The sequence below is a fragment of the Chionomys nivalis genome, chromosome 7 (assembly GCF_950005125.1).
Source record: "Chionomys nivalis chromosome 7, mChiNiv1.1, whole genome shotgun sequence".
Classification (NCBI taxonomy): Eukaryota; Metazoa; Chordata; class Mammalia; order Rodentia; family Cricetidae; genus Chionomys; species Chionomys nivalis.
Window position 1 is genome coordinate 102,003,388 of NC_080092.1, and position 20,304 is coordinate 102,023,691.

The following is a 20,304-nucleotide window of genomic DNA, read 5'->3' on the forward strand; positions in this document are numbered from 1 at the left end:
CTTCTCCTAAGCTGGCAGTCAGCTGCTCTGGAGTTTCTTCTGAGAAGGCTTCTCTGGCTCCTTTGCCCACACCTGCCTCTCATGGGCAGCAGTGCCCTTTGGAGCTGAGCTGCTGCAGGTTTCTAGCCGGTCGGACAGGTTCTGAGGAACCTGTGCCTGGCCCTTTCTGGCCCATCTGACTCCAGGCATCAGTGGGGGAGGGCACCTGGTGAGTCAGGTGCGCCAGTGAGCTTGGGGCATGCTCTACCTCCCGCCTGAAGCTCTGTGTCTGAGTATCGGTCGGGCGTGCCCTGCAGACTTGCTTGCAAGGTTTGTCATGAGTGACCATGCTCTTTAATTATCAGGTTTTAAGCCCATTAATTCCAGCACATGATAAAATCTTGGTATCTTTACTTTCACAAACCCCTCCGTGTATCCTGTAAAAGTGCAGTTGAGATCCAAATATAGTTCCCAGAATAAACAGAAACATCTGTCAGGAAAACTAGGGAGGCCTTGGTGCCCGATGCAGAGATAGCCACTAACCCTTTCTAACCTTGGCTGTAGAAACTGGATCAGTTGTTCTTCCCCTCCCAGTGCTAACTCTGCTTTAGAAATGTTAAGGGCAGATTTTTATCGTTTTGAAATAGTTTTGATCGACTCTGAAAACCATCTTTCCTTGGCTTTGAGCAAACACAGGTGGAGAAGGTCTGACTGTTCTGTGTCACACACCTGGCTTCCTGAAAACCCCAGTGCAGTGGCAGCAAGATGCGGAGCGAAAACACACTGGGATGGCTGTTTATCACCTGGACGAGTCTTTCTAACCAAAGTCAGAATCTGATCTACAGGAAAGAAAAGAAAGCAAACCTGCTGCCGCTGCCAGGGTGCTCTGCCTGTCACCTTCTAGTGATTGCCTCACCTGAAACTCTTTTGTAAGCTGAGCTCCTGTTGACGTTCACTCCGCCCAGGCACAGGCCCGCCCATGCCAGGGGCAGCTCCTGACTCTCACCTCCACCGTGCAAACCGGCCGGGCCGCGTGGGCTGCCTGTGAACTGCCTGGGATTGGCTCTGTAGGATCTCTTCCTCCAGGGCAAGATTGTCCTGGAAAAAAAAAAATCAGGAAATAGCAAGCATTGCTCAAAGCTATGTCTTGGTCTCCTCCGCCTCTGAATGGCCCAACTCTCAGAGAAGGGAAAGCTGCTGTTGCCAGGACGGGTCCAGCAATCAGGCTGTGACCCCAGAGTACACGAATCTTCTGCTTACGGCTTAGGGAAATTCAATAAAGCACAGGGCTTATATTTTAATGCGATTTACAACTTAAAAACGGTAGATGGACAGTGAATTATTAGTCTTCTCTGCGTCAGTATGGAAGTACTGTCATTTGCCAGGTAGCCGCAAGTATACTTGCCTTTGAGTGCTACATAGTATTATACAAATGAAAAAAAAAAAGAGTTTGGGGTAAATGCTGTTCTCACGGCACATGCTGAACTGAGGGATAAGACTGTGGGAAAGGAGAGAAGCAGGCTGAGGCATGCCACTTTCCCTTGGCCTGAAAAAGGATCCCTTCTTGTTGGTAAACCCCGGTGAGCTGTCACCTCTCTCAGGTGGTGGCCTTCACCGTGGGTGCCAGGTGTTGTAGTGACATTCACACAGTCATCCTGCTGAGGATGACTGGGGCCCAGGCGGAGGTTAGTACGCATGAGGACAGTGATGTAGGAAGATGATTTCCTAACCCTTTGCTCTTGAAACATCTTGGTATTTTTAAATTCTGCAGTCTTGTTCTGAAGTTAGGAAAACAGTTTTAAGGAAGCTAATCCGGAGCTGGAGAGTGGCTCAGTGGACAAAAGTACTGGCTGCTCTTTAAGAGGACTTGAGTTAATTCCTGGCCTTCACGTGGTAGCTCACAACTGTGACTGTAGTCCCAGGGAATCTGAAGCCCTCTTCTGGCTCTTCAGGCTCAGCACACATGTGATAGACAGACACAAGCAGACAGACAGACAGACACACACACAAATGAATAAAAAGTTAAAAAAAGAATTTAGCCCAAATTGAAACGGTGTTTAAACACCTTTACTCGTAAGTACATGCAAATTTGTTTTAATTAACCTGAAGGTGTTACTTAAAAAGCAGCATTTTCCAAGTATTGTTACATTTATTTCAGTATAATCTCTAAAGTTTTATGAAACATGTAAATTCTGATTCATGCCTGTAATCATAGCACTTGAGAGGCTAAGGCAGGAGACTAACCATGAGTTCAAGGCTTACCTGGGCTACAGAAAGAAAGACTATCAATGAAGCAGTGACTTTTAAGCCGTTTAATGCTTAAGGAAAAGCTAACTTGATGGTAGTGTAGGAGGCTGTTGCTCCTCATGGCTGTGCTGATACCTGCTACACATGGGTTCCCTCTGAGGAGAGTCCTGTAATGGACTCCGACTCCATGTCCCAGTCCTTCTGACTTACGGCTCATTTTGCTTCCTCACACCTTGGAGAGGTCTGCATGGAACAGCCTGTGTATGTTCACTGTCAGAGACCAAGAGGACGGTCGGCAGCAGTCTCGCTGCCTCGAGAAGAATAGTTGAAATATTCCTGTTCTCTGAGGAGCGCGGTAACTGGGGCTTTTGTGAGCACACAGACCTGTCAAGGCGACTGTGGGAAGGATGGCCCCATAAGGAAAGTCAGTGGGCAGGCCTGCTGCAGCTCCTCCCGCTGGATATGGTCCCCATGGGAGGAGCTGCTACTTGGGGCTTCTTGTGTTGGTGCTGAGCACAGGAGAGATGCCTTCAGTTACGTGTGCAGTACTCCCTCGGCCTCCCACACACCTGAGAAGGACAAGTGGAGTTGGGAGAAGGCCCCAGTAGGGGTTCCCCTAACTCTTCCACCTTATCAGGTCTCATCTGCAGCTGTAAAGTTACCCAGTAACCTGTGGAAAGTGTTTTAGGAAAGTGTGAATTGGGCACAGCCTTGTCCCTAGGAGGAAGGAAGTAAACACTGAAGCTAAAGCTCAGGTCAGCCTCGCTACAAGCTCACTACATGGCTGGGAAAGTTGAGAGTGAGGTCGAGAAAGACAGACTGGTCCTTGATCCATAGGTCTCACACCTTGCTGTTTCCTGAGAATATCCCTGGGGCTTCAAGGGATGTAGGGACCAAGGAGAGAAATCCTAGATGGGGAAATGCTTCCCTGAGAAGGGTTCACCTTGAGGATGGGACCCATGGCAGTAACTGATGACTGCAGGAGAGATGAGAGACATGAGATGCGGAAGAGCAAGGACCCTCTAGATTCTGACAGTAATAAAGTTTGCTATATAAGAAAAAGACTTAGTTAAAACCTGTTGGGTGTCATGAGAGCTGGGGAAAATTGGTTTGGTGTGGTGGTATTGCTTCTGGCTCTAGAAAAAGTTGAGACTTAACAGTTGCCTTCCATGTACTGTTTCTGTTGTTGGCAGGTCACTCATTGCTATATGAAATACTTGAAGGAAACTACTTTGTAAAGAAAAGGCTTATTTTGACTTGTGGTCTGGGTCTGAAGTCAGGAGGCTGTATGTAGTGGTGGCCTTCTTGCACGAGGATCACCAGAGGATCCAGTCTTGGTCTCCATCCTGTTGACTTCATCTAATGATACGGACAGTGCTCGCTCTATCGTGTCTCACACCGGGTTGAGGCCTGTGAGCACTGTGGAAACCATAAGTTTGGGTGCTTCCCAGGGGCAGGCTGCCTGCAGGGCGCATGGAGCTCTGGCTTGCTGTTGGTGTTGTTTGGAAGGCGTAGGCAGCCGTGTCTGGGAGTTAGTGTCAGCAGTGTGCATGGAGCTCTGGCTTGCTGTTGGTGTGTCGAGGAGTTAGTGTCGACTTGTGACCGTTTGTCTGTCTGCTGTCAAGTCTCATCCTCTAGCGCCATTTGTCTTTGCATTTTGTCGAGCACCTGTGATCCCAGGAGGGCAAAGACATTTTTCTCCAAGGCACTAGAGGCTCAGGACATTTGTTAGGGCTGGGGCTATAATTCTTGCTATCTTCGAGGTCACTCAAATCTGTTGTAACCTCTAGGAACCTTGAGCTTCCTGCGAGGCTCACTCAGAGCAAGTGAACAGTGGGAGGATGTCACATGGCCTGCCTGTGCCCCTTCCTATGCCTGTGGAGGGCAGAAAACAAGCTTGGTGTCATCAACGGGAATTCTGTCCACTCCTTTAAGACAGGGTCTCCTGCTGGCCTGGTGTTCAGCCGTTAGACTAGACTGGCTGGGATTATTAGCATGCACTACCTCACCAACGTTTTATGAGGGATCTCATGCAAGACAAGCAGTTTACTGACTGAGTTATTTTCCCAGCCCTTGCATATTTCATTTTAATTAACCATTTTCCTTGTTTTTACAGTGCGCTGGTCATTGCCGCCATCTTTGACCGAAACGTGAACTGCAGAAGAGCTGCCTCCGTAAGTTCCGTTGTCCCTGGAGCATTCCCTTCCTGGAGCTGGGGGTGTAACTGTGCCTAATGTCCTGCAGGTGGGCCTCTGTCCCCCTGGAAAACCCATTCCCCACGGCAAAGGAGATCAGAGGAAAGAGCTGAGTAAAGCAGTCGCCACGGTAACATTTGTAGGGCTTTTACTGTGGAATTCATGGGGAAGTCAGGGCTCAAGGCCTCCATCTAGTGCTGCCGAGCAAGCCATAGCCAGCTGTGGTGAAATGTCTTGAACAAGTACGGGTGAACAGGTTTCTGTTCAGTACCCAGACCAAGTTTTCATAGACAGGCCAGCAGTTGAACACATTTGGGGTGCTCAGAAACATAGGTGAAGCCTATGGGTGAAACTTGCTGTTCGTTGTGAGGTATGTGGATTTGGGAGTTCCCATGTTTTGAGCTCTGAGGCTCTGCATTCTCATAGAGACAGACTGAGTAGCATTTGACTGCAGCTGCTCTGAGACTAAGGGAAAGGGAGGGTGCTGGTGCACAGGTGGGGTCAGTTAGTACCAATAAGGTCTCCAAACTGTGGGAGGCCTGTGATTGGGTAGGCAGTGTTGCAGATGTGGGTGGGATTTGTTAGTACCAATGAGATCTCCATACCTTGGGAGGCCTGTGGTTGAGTAGGCAGTGTTGCAGATGTGGGTGGGATTTGTTAGTAACAATGAGATCTCCAAACTGTGGGAGGCCTGTGATTGGGTAGGCAGTGTTGCAGATGTGGGTGGGATTTGTTAGTACCAGTGAGATCTCCATACCTTGGGAGGCCTGTGGTTGAGTAGGCAGTGTTGCAGATGTATTCTGTGGGATAGGAGCCGGGCCTTAGAGTAGGACGGAGAGGAGACCCCTGAAGTCATGGAACTGAGGAAAAGGGAGACTTACCCGGCTCTGCATGTCAGCAGGGGCTTCCTGTTTAGCAGGCTGAGAAGTTCTTTCCTGTAGCTTCTTTCATTTTATTCATGTTTTAAAATTATGAAGAGGTATTTGACTTTGATATAATCAAGTAGTCTTTGGCCTGTGTCCTTTTATACTGTATGGTTCCTTTTCAGACTTTGAAATAACCTTTCCGTTCTAGTGTAATTTCCCCTTGCGTGTAGACCCTTCTTTATGTTGGACTCAGTTTGTTAGTGTTCTCAGGAATAGAATTTCTGAATCTGTTCATGAGGGCTATTAATCTTTTGTTCAGGTATTTTTGTCTGCAGTTTGACTGAAGATGAACTAACACATTGAGGGTGCAGAAGTATTTCTCTTTTATTTTGTACCATAGTTTTTAAGAGATTGATGTTTTTCTACTTTAATTATTTGGTAGTATTTTAAGAACCTATCTAGGCAATTTTTTTTGAAAAAATTTCCACTGTTTGCTTTTGTTTTTACTTATTACAGAGCTGCCCACCTTCCTTGTTTCTCAGGTCAAGTCTTCTGTGTTGTTAAGTGTAAACGGAGACCGTTCTTTCATTTCCAGCTGCCCAGACCTAAATAATCACATAGAAACTATACTAATTACAACATTGTTTGACCAATGACTCTAGCTTATTCCTAGCTAGCTCTTACATCTTTTTTTTGTTTTGTTTTGTTTTTCGAGACAGGGTTTCTCTGTGGTTTTGGAGCCTGTCCTGGAACTAGCTCTTGTAGATCAGGCTGGTCTTGAACTCACAGTAGCTCTTACATCTTAAATTAACCCATTTCTGTCAACCTGTGTATTTCGAAGAGGCGGTGGCCTACTGGTAAAGTTCCTAAGGTTCTGGCGTGTCCTTCTCCTTCGGCAGCTACATGGCATCTCCTTGACTCCATCTACTCTCTCTATATATAACTCTGTTTGGATTTCTCGCCTGACTCTACTCTACTAAGCCATTGGCCGAAACAGCTTTATTCATTATCCAATAAAAGCAACCCATATACAGAAAGGTATCCCACGTCAGTTAAGTGAAGTAACTTGGTGTTATCAAAGGCTTCAACTGAATTCATCTTCTCTGTCACAGTGGTCCCTGTCTTCAGTTGCCTGTCCCAAGTGATGGAGTTTCTGTCTGTTACCTGACCTCTGGCTGCACTGCAGTAGAAATGCACGCAGGCCCTGAACCTAGTTCTATATATCCATTGCTGTCCCAGCCGTGTGTTTGGCATGGGATCCAGCATATTGGGTACTCATAGGTGAAGACCTACTATGGAGGGCTTAGAAAGCCTAGCTGTTCAGTATTGGTCATGGGATCTCAGCCATTGGGTCATGCTTCTGGTGTTCTGGTCATGGGATCTCAGCCATTGGGTCATGCTTCTGGTGTTCTGGTCATGGGATCTCAGCCATTGGGTCATGCTTCTGGTGTTCTGGTCATGGGATCTCAGCCAGTGGGTCATGCTTCTGGTGTTCTGGTCAGGTGATCTTTGAGGTCTTGCTGTCTCAGGATGCCCAACTGTGGTCTTTTCATGACTGCTGTTGGCTCTCTGCCTACACCTGCACCAAGAAGTAGGCTCTCTGCCTACACCTGCAGCCAGAATGCAAGCAGCCTGCCCAGAGTCCTTTAAAACTGTCATCAGCCCCAGAGGGACTCCACTTTGTCTGCAGTTAGTAGGCCCAGTGCTTTCTTGGGAGGTCTTAGTGGTCTTGCTCTCATAGTTAACTGATAGGCAGTAACTAAAAGTCTATATTAAATCTGAACTAATATATTTTGTGTTTTCTTTATTGTTTTCTGTAACTGATGACATATTTATGGGAAACAGTAATAAAATCAAAGCCCTGTGACTTTATGTGACCTGGGATGAAGTGAGACCCTCATCCATCATTATGTCCCAGCAATGCGTAAGCCTGCATGGGCAGCCTGTTTATGGCGGCTTCTCCAGTTGTTCCTATCCTGGGAAGTCCTACATGCTTGTGTTATTGCGATACCCAAGGTTCCAGTCTTCCTTTATGCTGACTACCCAGCATTCTTTGGGTCTTCCTCTTTGCCTTATCCTGTGCACTCCTCCAAGCAGTGCTGTCTTCAGGTATCTGCGTCATTCATTCTCATAACATGGCCAAAGTATCTCAAGCGCCATTGCCATATCCTGTAGTTTACGTCCTTCTGCAGATGGAGATGTTTCTTAATGTCACCCACCATTACACAACCTGTCTCTTCTTGTGACATCTAGGATCCTCCTGAGGCATGCTATCTCAAGCACATGAAGCCGCGGTTCTGACGAGTGTTTCATTTTCTGGGTTTCAGAGTTGTAAAGAAGGCAACTCAAGACAAGCATCTCATATACTTGTCATTTTGTTGTTGTCATTATGTCTTTTGCTGACCAAATCTTTCCTAATGCCTGCAATGCAGCCCTCGCTATCCCTATCCACCTCCACCTCTTGATGTCTAAAATAGTTCTTTCCATTGAATTGAGGTTTCCTCCCAGATAGACAAAGTTGACTTTTAGCTTGAGGTTCTGATTCTTTATTACAACATTAAAAACCTTGTGCGCCCTTCCCAAGTGTTGTATCTCAGTCTTCTCGATGATGTTTACTTTCATACGAGGCTTTCACTGACTTCCAGCACTCTCTTTCCCATGGCCTGCAGCTTGTTTGGACTTTCAGCAAGTAGTGCTGTATCATTGGTGAAATGCTAGATATTGATTCACACACCACCTATCTGCACACCTATCTCCTCATCCTCCAGGGCTCATGCTATTATTAATTCCAGGAATATATTAAAGAGTGTTGGGATGGGACGCATCCCTGCAACACTCTTATGGTTGTCTTAAACTGACCACTTAGTTCTCCACAGACTTTGACTCATGCAAAAATATCTTTATAGGCATTTTCTAGTATCCTTATGGTTTTCTCTGTGTACCTGTAGAACCTCATTGTTTTCCAAAGTCCTTTCCTCCAAATGCTATCAAATGTCTTCCTGAAATCGATATAACAGACATGACTTTTCCAAATTCTTCATATTTTTCTGCCAGTTGCCTCAAAGTGAAGATCTGATCAATTGTGCTCCTGTTAGCTCTGAATCTGCCCTGGGCCTCTGCTAGGATTTCCTCTGTTCTGCCCTTGATCCTTTGATGGATAATGGGGAAGGCCTTGCTGCTATGGCACAACAAACTAATACCCCTGTAATTTGAGCAGTCCAGCTTGTCCTTCTTGTATATGGGAATTATGGCTGAGTGCTTCCATTCTGTGGGAATCACTTCGTGTTCCCATGTCTCTCTAAAGAGTCTGAGAAGTGCCTTGGCCCCTGAGCCTATTGTAGCCGCCTCCAGCTCCTCCACCATGATGTCATCCACTCCCGGACCTGTGTTTCACTCTCTTGATAACTTCCTCTGTCTTTCTCCTGTCGATATTTAATATTTTCTCATCGTCTCTGATGTGCGAGTGTCTGCTGAAGTATTCTCGTTGTAGTCTGTGTAGACAGCATTAGGGTCATGGTACAGGGTGTCAAAGTACTGTCTTCATCTTTGCGTTACTTCCTCTGGTTCTATTAATAAATGACCTTGCCCATCTTTAATCACTCAAACTGAGGAGCTTATCTGGCAGTTACCCGTCTGATAGCGTCACAGACAGATGTGTTATTGTGGAGTCTCGCCTCTTTGGCCTCCCGCACGGTAGTTGTGTTTGCTGCCTGGGGCTGCTCTGTAGTTTCCTTCTCCTGTCAGGTTGACCATCTCTGTAGTGAGCCAATCCACGGGTGTTGCCCTTTTACCTAACCAAGCATCTCCTTGAAGCCTCCTGCAAAGCTCTTTGGATTTTCTCCCATTCACTTTCTATGTTTGTAAACAGTTGTTTAATGATTTCCCTCATCTTGTTTTCAGCGAGTCTCTTACGCTCTCTCCACACAGCTGGGTCCATTGTTTATGTTCGATCGTCCAGGTCGTCTTGCCTGGCGTGCCTCTCCTAGGTTTCAGTTGAATGTTGGCCATAGAAGTTGGTGATCTGACCCCAAGTCAGCACTAGGAAATGATTGGCTGTTTTAGATGCCAGATAAGAGTTTCCTGCTGGCCAGAATGTGGTCAGTTTGGCTGTATGTGCGTTTGTCAGGGGATTCCTACGTCCCGCATCTTGATGGTTTGGCCTGCTTGAATTTTGGGTTGGATGTGTACAAATCAGTTACATAGCAGAGGTCAGGCAGTCGTTCCCTGCTGCTTCCTTTGTCCGAATCCATATGTCCCCACAACACTATAGTCCGTTCTCTCTCTGGATCCCACTCTTGTACTGAAGTCACCCATAACCATTAGTGTCGTTCTTACGCACCTGCTGACCTTGTTCTGTAGATCAACACATAGAAACTGTTGATGACATCATCTTCGGCTTCCGCTGTTGGCGCGTATGCCTGTATGGTAGTTACTGGTTGTGTCATTGTCTACAATCTGGCTGATACAATTCCGTCACTTACAGGTCTGTATCCGAGCAAGCATTTTTGGGTCAAACTGGATAGCACTAAAGCTACACCTGCTGCATGGTTTCCCCTCCACCTGAGCTGATAATCTTGTATCAGTTTACTACAAGTTCTTGTGTTCCTGTCCAATGCATTTCTGTCACTCCGGTGACATCCCACCTGAACTGACTGAGCTCATGCATGAGCAAGCCGGCTCCCCCGACTGTGTAGTGTTCTCATGCTACAGGGCCCTGTTGTGGTGACTCTTTTTGGCGTGAGGAAGTGTCTTTCCTGTCCATTTCTGTTAGCTCCCCTCCCCCCTTTTGGCTTTAAGAAAGAAGAAGCATCTGTCCTGCGCTGAGGACATGGAGGTACTGGGCCCCGGTCAGATCTTGGGACTTCAACCCAGGTGTTTCTGTTGAACTTGTCCATGTTGGGTTTCATGGTCTGAGTTGATGAGGATGATTGACAAGGTGAAATAAAACTCTGTAAATCTGTTTGTTTTTTCTTGAAGCTAAAACCCTATTAAACTAACAAGAAGTTCCTTGTGTTCCTTTTGAGTCCAGCGCTGTTTATATAGTGATGTGGGATTTAAACACAGGAAAACGAGCGATGCCTCCACTTGAGGCCCCTTTGAAGACATAAAGGTTCCGAGTGCACAAGAACTTCTTTCCAGGAAGCTGCTTCTTCAGGCAGCTGCTGCTCTGGGTGCTGCTTCAGCCTCTTGGCCGACGCCTTTCCAGGGTTTCTCTTTCTGGGTGTGTAAGATGTCTGTTTTCCTGGCCAGGATCCAGGAGGTGTGAGAAGCGAAGTGGCCAGACGTTGCCAGTTCTGTGGCCTTACCTTGCAGCTGTTGTTGGTGACCCCTCTCCTCTTCCCGGGTCCCTTGTCTGGTGGCCACAGCCCTTCTGAGGCAATAGGGCCTTTGGTTTGGATCCTCATGAGAGCTTCCTGTTGCCGGCTCTCTCTGGTGGTCAGCATGCAGGGGCTAGACAGTAGAGTCCTGGCATTGCTTGGTGGAAAGGATCAGTTACACACTGCTAACTACTCCAGGTTTTGCATGCTAGATAGATAGTGTCCAGCAGGCTAGATGTGCTGCTGACTTGCGAAGAGGCCTGTTCCTCTCCTGAGGACAGGCAGTGGGTGTGGCCCTCGTGGGAAATTTGGGATGAGGAGTGGAGAGAAAATGGAGGGGGGGCGAGGAAAGGGGAGAAGGAGAGAGAAAGGAGGGCGGATGGAAGGGGAGAGACGAGAGGAGAGAGAGAGACTTTCACCCAGTATTTTATTTAATGTTTTATTCCAATTGTTTCTTGTATTACTTTTTGCCTTTTATTTTGATATTCTTGAGGTTCACGTAGAGTTGTGAGAATACAGTAAAGTCTGCTTACCCTTTTCCCCGGGTCTCTACTGGGTAACACCATAAGTTATGTCTACCAACTCAGTAGTCTCAGTCAGAACTCTTAGTGGTCTGTGTCCTGTGTATGTGGTTAGCTCCGTATGTCTGCATCTCATACATACCTGTGAACCCCCTACAGTTAAGGCACACGGTAGTCATCACCCTAGAGGTTTCTGTGTGATCCTTTTAAACATGGCTGCTTCTCTCTTCACTGCTAGCAATCATCAGTCTACCTTTCCAGCTTTGTAGTGCTGTTCTGTTGCTGAAGTAGCAGCCTTTGGGTCTGCTCTTCTCACTGTGTGTGTCCCGTATGTTGGGAAATTCCTGGTCTTCGCCTTCTACTGTGAGTGGGTTTGTTCTCTAATGGAGTCTTGGCTTTACCTGTAAAAGGGCATCTGGGTTGCTGCTGACCCGGGGTTATTATGAGCGCTTTCGTACAGACTGTGTGTGCACAGTTTCCGTTTCTTAGGGGGTATGCCTAGAGTACAGTTTCTGGGTCCCATCTTCTAGTATGCTGCTAACTGTTCCTCAGGGCGACTGTAGTATAATGTGTTCTCCTCATCTTTGCTGAGACGTGGCGGGGTTGCCTGGTTTCTTCCTGCTCTTACTTTTTGCTGATATGTGTGTGGTTTTAGTTTCCTTTTTTCTGATGATACTGAGTCTGATTGGGGTGCTCATTTGCTTTCTGTGTCCTCCTGAGTAAGATGTATTCTCAAGTCTCAGTCATTGTCTAATTGGATTGTTAGTCTTCACTGTTGAGTTTTGAGAGTTCTTTATGCATTCTAGATTTTTGCTTTATATTGGAGATGTGTGTTGCAGATCCCTAGTCTGTGGTTGTTTTCATCCTTCTCTTAGCGTCTCCATGGACAGGAGTTTGCTATTGGAGTGAGGTTTTTGTCTTGTTTATCTTTCTTTGGTGTGTGCTTTCAGTATCAAGGCTGCTAGCCACTTGACCCTGTTCCCAGCATTCTTCTGTTTTCTGTCTGGGCTGAGCGTATATTCTGAAGTGACGTCCATGTGGTCTGTCTTCATATTGTGTTGGGTGATCCCCTAATCTTTTATTTTCAAGATTGTTTCCACTTAAATTTTGAATTAGTTCTTACCTTGTTTGGAGATGTCCCTGCTTATAATTAAGGTGACATTGCATCTCTTTACATTACCCTTTTCCTGTCTTTCTTTCTTTCTTTCTTTCTTTCTTTCTTTCTTTCTTTCTTTCTTTCTTTCTTTCTTTCTTTCTTTCAGAATTGACAGCTGGGTAGTGGTGGTGCACGCCTTTAATCCCAGCACTCGGAGGCAGAGGCAGGTGGACTTTTTGAGTTCAAGGCCAGCCTGGTCTACAGAGTGAGTTCCAGGACAGGCAGGGCTACACAGAGAAAGCCTGTCTCAAGCAAACAAAAACAAAAAGCAACAATCCCCTCCCCCCCCCAAAAAAAAATAAAGGAAAAAGAATTGACTTCAAGGAGCTGGAGCAGTAGCTGCTCTGCCAGAGAACCCCGCTTTGATTCTCAGCACTCACACAGTAGCTCACAACTGCCCCTAACAACGTTCTGAGGGGTCCAACTTCTGACCTCCCTGGGTACTCAGTATGTGTGTGATATGCATACACACAGGCAGATGAAACACTCATATATATATATATATATGTAACTCTTAAAGTGGGGCAGTTTGCAAAAGTTACAGAAAGGCCAGCAGCTAAAAGCAGCTCATTCCCCATTTTAGAAGCATGTGAGAGCCACCTGAGGGCCAGTCACCTAGTGTCTCCACCCTGCCATGAGGCTCTGTCTTGGAGATGTGAATTTCTGTCCTGGTGCTTACCAGTCCGGTGGGGTTGATAGATTCTGGGGTCCCACGACTCTGTTCTCTTTCTGCACATCTCTGCTTGCTCTCAACCCCCTACCCCATGCTGCAATGTCTCCTTAGGTAAGGGGTGTTTCTTCTGCCACCACTGCCCTCCCCCTGTATCTGTTCTCACCTCTGCTTGCCAGGATGGTGCATGTCACATGGTTGTGTGTAGCTTTGCTTCAGCTCCCTAGGATGCTTGTGTCCACACCTATCTCTAATCCTGGTTGGAACTCAGCTGTGGATGCTTCGGGGAAGTCTCATGAGGTTTCATTGTCACTTTGTTCAGATAGTCCTAGGTAGAACAGTGTGTGAGACAGGAAAAGTTATCTCCAAAGAAAGAGGAGTCACCTGGAGAAGGTTTACCTAGAAGTACCTAATTTTGTTCAAGTTCACACGGAGCATTTCCAGCCCCTATTCTGTGCCTGGCATGTAGGACTTTGGGAGTTCAGAGCTGGTTGGAGTCAGGCGTGTCCCTCTAGGAGGCAGCGCTGAGGTGTTGGGGTGCTGGGGAGTGGTGATCGTGGAGTTTGTTCTCAGGGTTGTGTTCTGGGACCTTCGTTGGGGTGTTAGTGTGAAAGTGTATTTCCAGGGAAAGGCCAATCTCTTATTATATTTGATTTTGTAAATGGAATTCTTCAACTGTGGTTTTAAAGAGGACCAGGACATAAAAACAGTGACAAACCACCCTCAGGGCTTTGGTCCGCTAACAAAGAGGACTTTTATTTAAAAAGTAAAGCCATGGGTCATTTACACTGAGCTGTGTTTGTTTTGAATTTATCTTCTGATGTTGAGCAGAAGCAAACCTCACTCACCTGCTCTGTTTGTTCTTTTTGCTCCTCAGGCTGCCTTCCAGGAGAACGTGGGGAGACAGGTATGGCCACTTTATAAATCTTTATTCCTGAAACTTCCTGTAGGCTTAGAGGTGGGAATTTTGACAACTTTGGTTTCATATCTTCTTATACTGTTGGGTGTGGGTAATGAATGTGCCTCACCTCAGAGCAAGCTAATAAACATGGCAGTCTGATCCCAGACTCACCGTCATGTGACCAGGGAGCTCCAGGAGGCTCTGTATGAGTGTTTTATGCAGGTTAGGATCTTGCTTTCACATATTGCCGTAGGCTGTACCTGTGCCAGGCACCAAGCATCTTATCCTGGTGAGTGAGTCCTTGGATCCTGTAGGCCTTGACCCGTCCCTAGAGTTTTACTTGGAGGCTGGGTCCTTTGGAGTAAATTCTGGCCTCACCTCCCAAAAGCCTTGACCCTACAACTGCCCTTGATACTCACGAGTGTCGTAGCTGTGCCTGTGACTCTTGACCCCCATCACAGGCCTTGAAAGTAGGGTTTAGATTCATTCATGAGTAAGATTCTGGCACACTGAAGCGTGTGGTCAGTCTCGCAGGCAGCTGGAGAGGGGCTAGTGCAATGGTTCCCAGCCTATGGGTCATGACCCCTTGGGAGTTGAGGAATAACCCTTTCACAGGGCTTGCCTAAGACCGTTAGGAAACACTCTATCTACATTACGATTCATTACAATAGCATACATGAAGTAGCAACAAAAATAATTTTATGGTTGGGGGTCACCACGACATGTATGAAAGGGTTACAGTGTTAAGAAGGTTGAGATCCTATTGGGTTAGGGGCTGGGGAAAGTGGCAGCTACCGAGATGAGTCTGAGCAGGGAAGAGAGTCCCTGAGGAAACCCGCTAAGAATGATTGCTCTAGGGTTTCATGACAGAAGTGGCTGGGGTACTTCTTAATGTTACAAGGGCGGAAGGTAGAAGGATGGCCAAGCTCTGACGTGGTGTGCAGAGCAGGCTGTGTGTGAAGGATGATGGGGTTAGAGGCGTGTAGACCAGGATGGGTGCGCTCCGGGTCAGAGAACCTATACGTGGCTTGGGACGTGAGGTAAGAATATTGTCAGCCGCCATATGTTTGTAGTAGAGGATGCTGGGAGTAATTCAGGAAATAACAGGACTGCCCAGTGACCTGGGTGGGGGTGTGTGTGACTCCTCCTCTTGGGTTCGATTGCTGGAGATGTAGGTCTTGACATCAGAGTTGATTAGATCTTGCCTGCCTCCATCCTGGCCAAGACCCCCAAGTGGCTAGCTGAGTGGGCTCTCCAATAAGTAGGTATGTGTGTGTGTGTGCGTGTGTGTCTGTGTGCGTGCGTGTGTTTCTGTGTTGTATGTATGCTCCGTTCCCTTCCTGTATCCTGGGGGGACCTTTGCATGTTAGGGTGATCCCTTGGGCAGCTGCCGTGTCTAGCTGAGCAGCTGTGGGACTGCTTGGAGTGTTCCCGAGTCACAGCTCTGAGCAGGTGTTTTTCCCAGATGCCCCACTTCTGTGTGTTCAAGTGAGACATCTGGGGTGCAGGGTGCTGAGGCCCCTTTCTAGGGAGGAGAGGACAGCCACATGATTGGCAAGCCTTGGCCTATTGCTTATTTTGTTTTTGGGTGATATGGGTACTGCTGCCTCTCCTCCATCTTGGTCACAGTCAAACCTGGGCTCCACTTGCCTGCTCAGTCATGAGCTGTTGTCCTTTTGTGAATCATTCTGCAGTGGTACCTTTGCCTGGGCTGTGGGTTTCTCTCTCATTATTATGTATGACTCTGGGGTCTACTTGATAAATAATTACCTAATCCAAAGCATTCTGTTAAAGCAGAAAGTTTTACTTCTACAGAAAAGTGCAAAAGCCACCTTTATTTTTCTGTTTTGTTTTGTTTTGTTTTGTTGAGACAGGGTTTCTCTGTGTAGCACTGACCATCCTGGAACTAACTCTGTATAGAGCAGGCTCCAGGCTGGCTTCAAACTCACAGAGATCCATCTGTCTCAGCCTCCGGAGTGCTGGGGTTAAAGGCACACACCACCACCACCTACTGCAAAGCCACTTATAATCCAGCAAGCACGCACACCCAGTAGGGGTCCAGCTCTGATTTTTAACCCCAAGGCAAGGGGCTCTGTGCCTCACAGACTGAGTGGTTAGAGCTTGGCCTTACATTACTTGATTGGCTAATTCAAGTTGGACTTGCATTTTGCTAGGGAGAATGAAATCTTGACTTTAAGAATATGCTAATCTGGAGGAATTCTAGCCAGATGATGTTTTTACCAATTTTTTTAAACATGGATTTCCTCTGTCTTCTTTTACCTCTGGTAAAAAGACATTTGCATCTCTCGTATCAACAAGCATATGATAAGAGCACACACAGTGTGTACCGTGCAGAACCAGGACACCTCAGCTCATCACTCTCCTCACAGGCAGAGGTTGGGGCAGCCTTTCTAGTTCTCAGGGGGGCTGTTTGCTGGGTGGAGCTTGTGAAGTTGTGAGGTGTTAGTGATCCGGCTCCAGGATTAGTTTACGGAAAGGGTGAAGGCATTGAGGCTGAACCTGAAGGTGGGCTGCATGGAGGAAAGAGTTGCTTCCTCTGCTGGCTGTGTTTTCCAGCCCTCTCAGTCTGTGCTTGGGGTAGCCCTAAGGACAGAGGCCAGGGAGCAGGAGGCTGACAGACCTCAGATGTTTTACTTAGGCCTGGGTTTTTAGCCCTTCTGGATTCCAGATGGGCGGTGCATCCTACCATGTCCTCAGACTAACTGGCATTTATTTGTAGCTCAAGGACTAAACTTTTGTTTCTGATACTGTCTCCATGGTAATAAATAGCCTGAATTCCATGTAGAAATTCAGACTCAGATTGTCAGTGTCTTTATTTTGTGTCAGTTTCTTTGGATCTGGTCACACACATGCATATGCTGGTAGATGCTCTTCTGAGACTGTTGTGAGCTGGCTGTGCAGAGGGCTGACACCTTTCCCTGTGTGAGATGCAGGGATGTGGCAGGCAGGTGCTGGTGGTGGGTACCTGCCGCTTTTCCTGGCTTTTACTCATGCCAGCTTTGTGCATAGATTGGGAATCTCATTTGCTTTTGGTATAGACTCACCTTTGGGCCAATAGCTGTAAGGCTTTCTACATTTGGCTACAACTTTCTATATTTACATTTTTAAATAAAGTTTTTCATTTAGTTTCTAGATTGTATTTTTTTTTTAACCACAAGGGATAATATTAAGGGAATACCAATAATGTGATGACTTTGGGCTGGAGTTCCACTAGGCGTGTTCTTGGTAGGTGAGAATGGAGGGGCCTGCCTCTTGTTTTGGAGTTTGGGGGGCTGATGGCTGCTTTCCTCGAATCTCTTATAGGTTGGCCATTAGCCCTGAAAGTGGCTGTTTCTATCAGCCTCATCCGTCCTTATGGCAACTAGTAAGTTGTGGGCCCATGTCCACGTCTCAGAGCCAGGCAGGGGCCTGCCTGTCTTTCATTGGCCTTTCTGCTCCAACAGCTGTGGAATTGAGGGCTATGCTGTCGTCTTCGTGACCAGAAAGGGGGACCAAGCTCCAATAGTAACCACTTCAGCGCTGTTGGGACCCAGTGCTTGTTTGTTTATTTATCTACTTATTTATTTATTGGTTTTTTGAGGCAGGGTTTCTTCTCTGGAGCCTGTCCTGGAACTAGCTCTTGTAGACCAGGCCGGCCTCAAACTCACAGAGATCCACCTGCCTCTGCCTCCTGAGTGCTGGGATTAAAGGCATGCAGCACCACCTCCCGGCCCCCAGTGTCTTTTTAAAGGAAGGACTTTTATAGCACTTGAAGTTGAAACAGTGGGTTTGAAGAATGAGTTGTACTACACGCAGTGTCTGGCCAGGCAGGCAGGATGAACGCTGACAACCAGCTGGGCATCCATGAGCCATGTGGTTCAGCTTGAGCCGCTCTGGTGTGTGTGTGTGACCAGTGATTTCAGGTCCCATTTCTCAACTTCCCTATTTTCTTCACTTTTACTTTTTTCAGGGTACTTTCCCTCATGGAATTGATATTTTGACGACAGCAGACTATTTTGCAGTTGGAAACATATCTAACTGTTTCCTTGTGATAAGGTAAGTTTCAATGTGTGTAACAACTGTAATAAGGCTTGGGTGTCAAGCATCAGCTTCTGCTGTTCCCCTGGTTCATTATACTGCGGTCTCCTTGGTGTGACTATAGCTTACGTTGTAGGAAGGACAGAGTGAAGGGTTCTCAGACCAGCTTTATACTCCATGGTACACACGTGTGTGCTCACACGTCACTGTCTGGGGTTGGTACCGTATGGGGAATAGCCACAAGCACAGTTACACGTGTCCTTCCCACCAGGTGCCACAAATGTGTTGGTCTCTCAAAATGACATTTTGGATTCGAAATGACTGTGCATTTTTTCTCTTTCAATAAAAAGTATGTCCAAGTTGAAATTATCTGATTATCAGATCAGTAGGAAAGATTAAGAAATCAGGTCAAGGTATAAATGTTTAACACCCTTACCTGCTGTTTTCAGAAGTCACATCAAATTATTTTTACTTGCATAACTTAAGTACTAGGGACTAGTTTTGCACTGTAATGCTAACGTGAAAAGAGGATGCTTTATGAAGTAGTTTAGTTGGTGTGAGTTAGGAGAAACATGCCAAGTACATTTTTTTTAAGTTCCTGATTATTTTATGTCCTGGGGGTAGATTTCCTGACAGCCCTGCTCTGCAGACCGTGCAGGATTCACACTTCTCCATAACCAGCCTTGACAGACTTCAAACAAACAACCAAATAACTAAAATCAAAAAGTGGGCAACCCTCCCCCAGGAAGCGTGTAACCACGCATGCCCTCAGCTGCATGCCATTGCCCCTCGGCCCAGGGCTTCATGTCTCGTGTCCGTGTGTTCTTTGTTTGCTGAGTATTAGCACTTGAATTTTGTATGTGAAGTCCTGTGACCCTTTTCTGGAGTTTCCTAGGTAAAATAGATGGTAGTTACGTTGGACTTAGAAAAATTCTACTTGTTGCTAAGGTTTCCTTCCACATCGGTTTAAAACTTAACCATATTATTACTTCCTTTCTGTAAAAATACAAAGAACGTGACCTAGCCCTAGCACGCTTCTTCTCCAGCACCTTGGGCCCGTGTGATGCTCTGGTCTGAGCAGCAGACCAGCTGCTGTCTTCTGAGGACCGCCCAATAGCAGGCTTCACTGCCTCCTCGCACAGGGCCTCCGACCAGGGTCTCATCTCCCTGGCTACATCCTGGAGGGTAGGATTTACAGGGATAATAGCAGGCTTGTAGAAGGCCGTGAATGAGAGCCAGGTGTGGGGTCAAGCAGGGACATAGCTTGCTCCGAGGTCCCTGTGCTGGATAATTTTATTGTCAATTAAAAGCTAAAGTCATCCAAGAGGAGGGAACCACAATTAATGTCTCCATACAGATCTGGCTGCAGGCAGTCCTGTAGAGCATTTTCTTAATTAGTGATTGATTGGGGAGGGCCCAAACTCATTAGGTACTGACATGCCTGGGCTGGTGGTCCTGGGTTCTATGAGAAAGCAGCCTGAACAAGCCATGAGGGGCAAGCCAGTAAGCGGCACTCCTCCATGGCCTCTGCATTAACGCCTGCCTCCGGATTCCTGCTCTGTTTGGGATCCTGTCCTGACTCCTTGGATGATGAACAGTGCTGTGGCAGTGTAAGCCAAGTAAACCCTTTCCTCCCCACATTGCTTTGGGCCTGGTGTTTGTCACTTCAGTAGAAACCCAAACTAAGACAACCCCCGAATGCAATATGCTTGTTCAGCACTGTGTGGTGAATGGAAAGTGATCTGGAAGTTGGTCCACCGAAGCAAGTGGTATTGGGGTACTAGACGATGAGGGTGCTTGATGGGTACTGGGAAAGGCTGGGCCCTCTGCTCTGTCTGTGTTGAATTTGGGGGCCCGGGACAGTCCTCAATTGGGACAGGATCCAGGCTGTTATAGAGGAGCTTCTTCTGAGCTAGGTGTTCTGCTCTGTGGACCAGAATCAAAAGTAGAGGAAGGTCCCTTGGGAAGATACTAGATGAGACCCCAGAGCTGGTGCTCACCTTTGCATGTTGAAGACGCATGGTAGACTGTGCGTGTTCAACACATGTCTTGATGTATTGTGGTGTGAGCAAATCTGTAGCATTCACATGGTGAAGAACATAGTGAGGCCCGTGGTCTTCGGCTCTGTGCCTGGTGGGAATTCGAGGATTCTTCATATATTTTCTCAGATGTTCTGTAGCATGATTAGTAAAAATCCAGAGACAGATATCGGGGTTCAGCCTGAAGGTCAGAAAAGCAAAACAGCCAGCCACTGGCTCTTACCTCTACTTAAGTCCAAAATGGTGATCCTGCCTCTAGGAATCCTTAGAATGAGACTGAGAGTCTCTCTTCCCATATTATATTCCTCTGTAGTGCTGGGATTAAAGGCCTGCACCACTACTGCCCAGTTTCTGTGGCAAATTAGTATGGCAGC

The 20,304-nt window shown here is 47.0% G+C and overlaps 1 protein-coding gene across 1 annotated transcript in view; it reads left to right on the forward strand.

The window, feature by feature from the left end:
* Positions 1-20,304, forward strand: part of Tbcd (tubulin folding cofactor D) — a 151,190-nt gene that overhangs the window by 89,234 nt on the left and 41,652 nt on the right. The window contains exons 15-17 of the mRNA XM_057774425.1: positions 4,343-4,400; positions 13,830-13,859; positions 17,824-17,909. Coding sequence (XP_057630408.1) covers positions 4,343-4,400; positions 13,830-13,859; positions 17,824-17,909 — 174 coding nt within the window. The remainder of the gene's footprint in view (positions 1-4,342; positions 4,401-13,829; positions 13,860-17,823; positions 17,910-20,304) is intronic.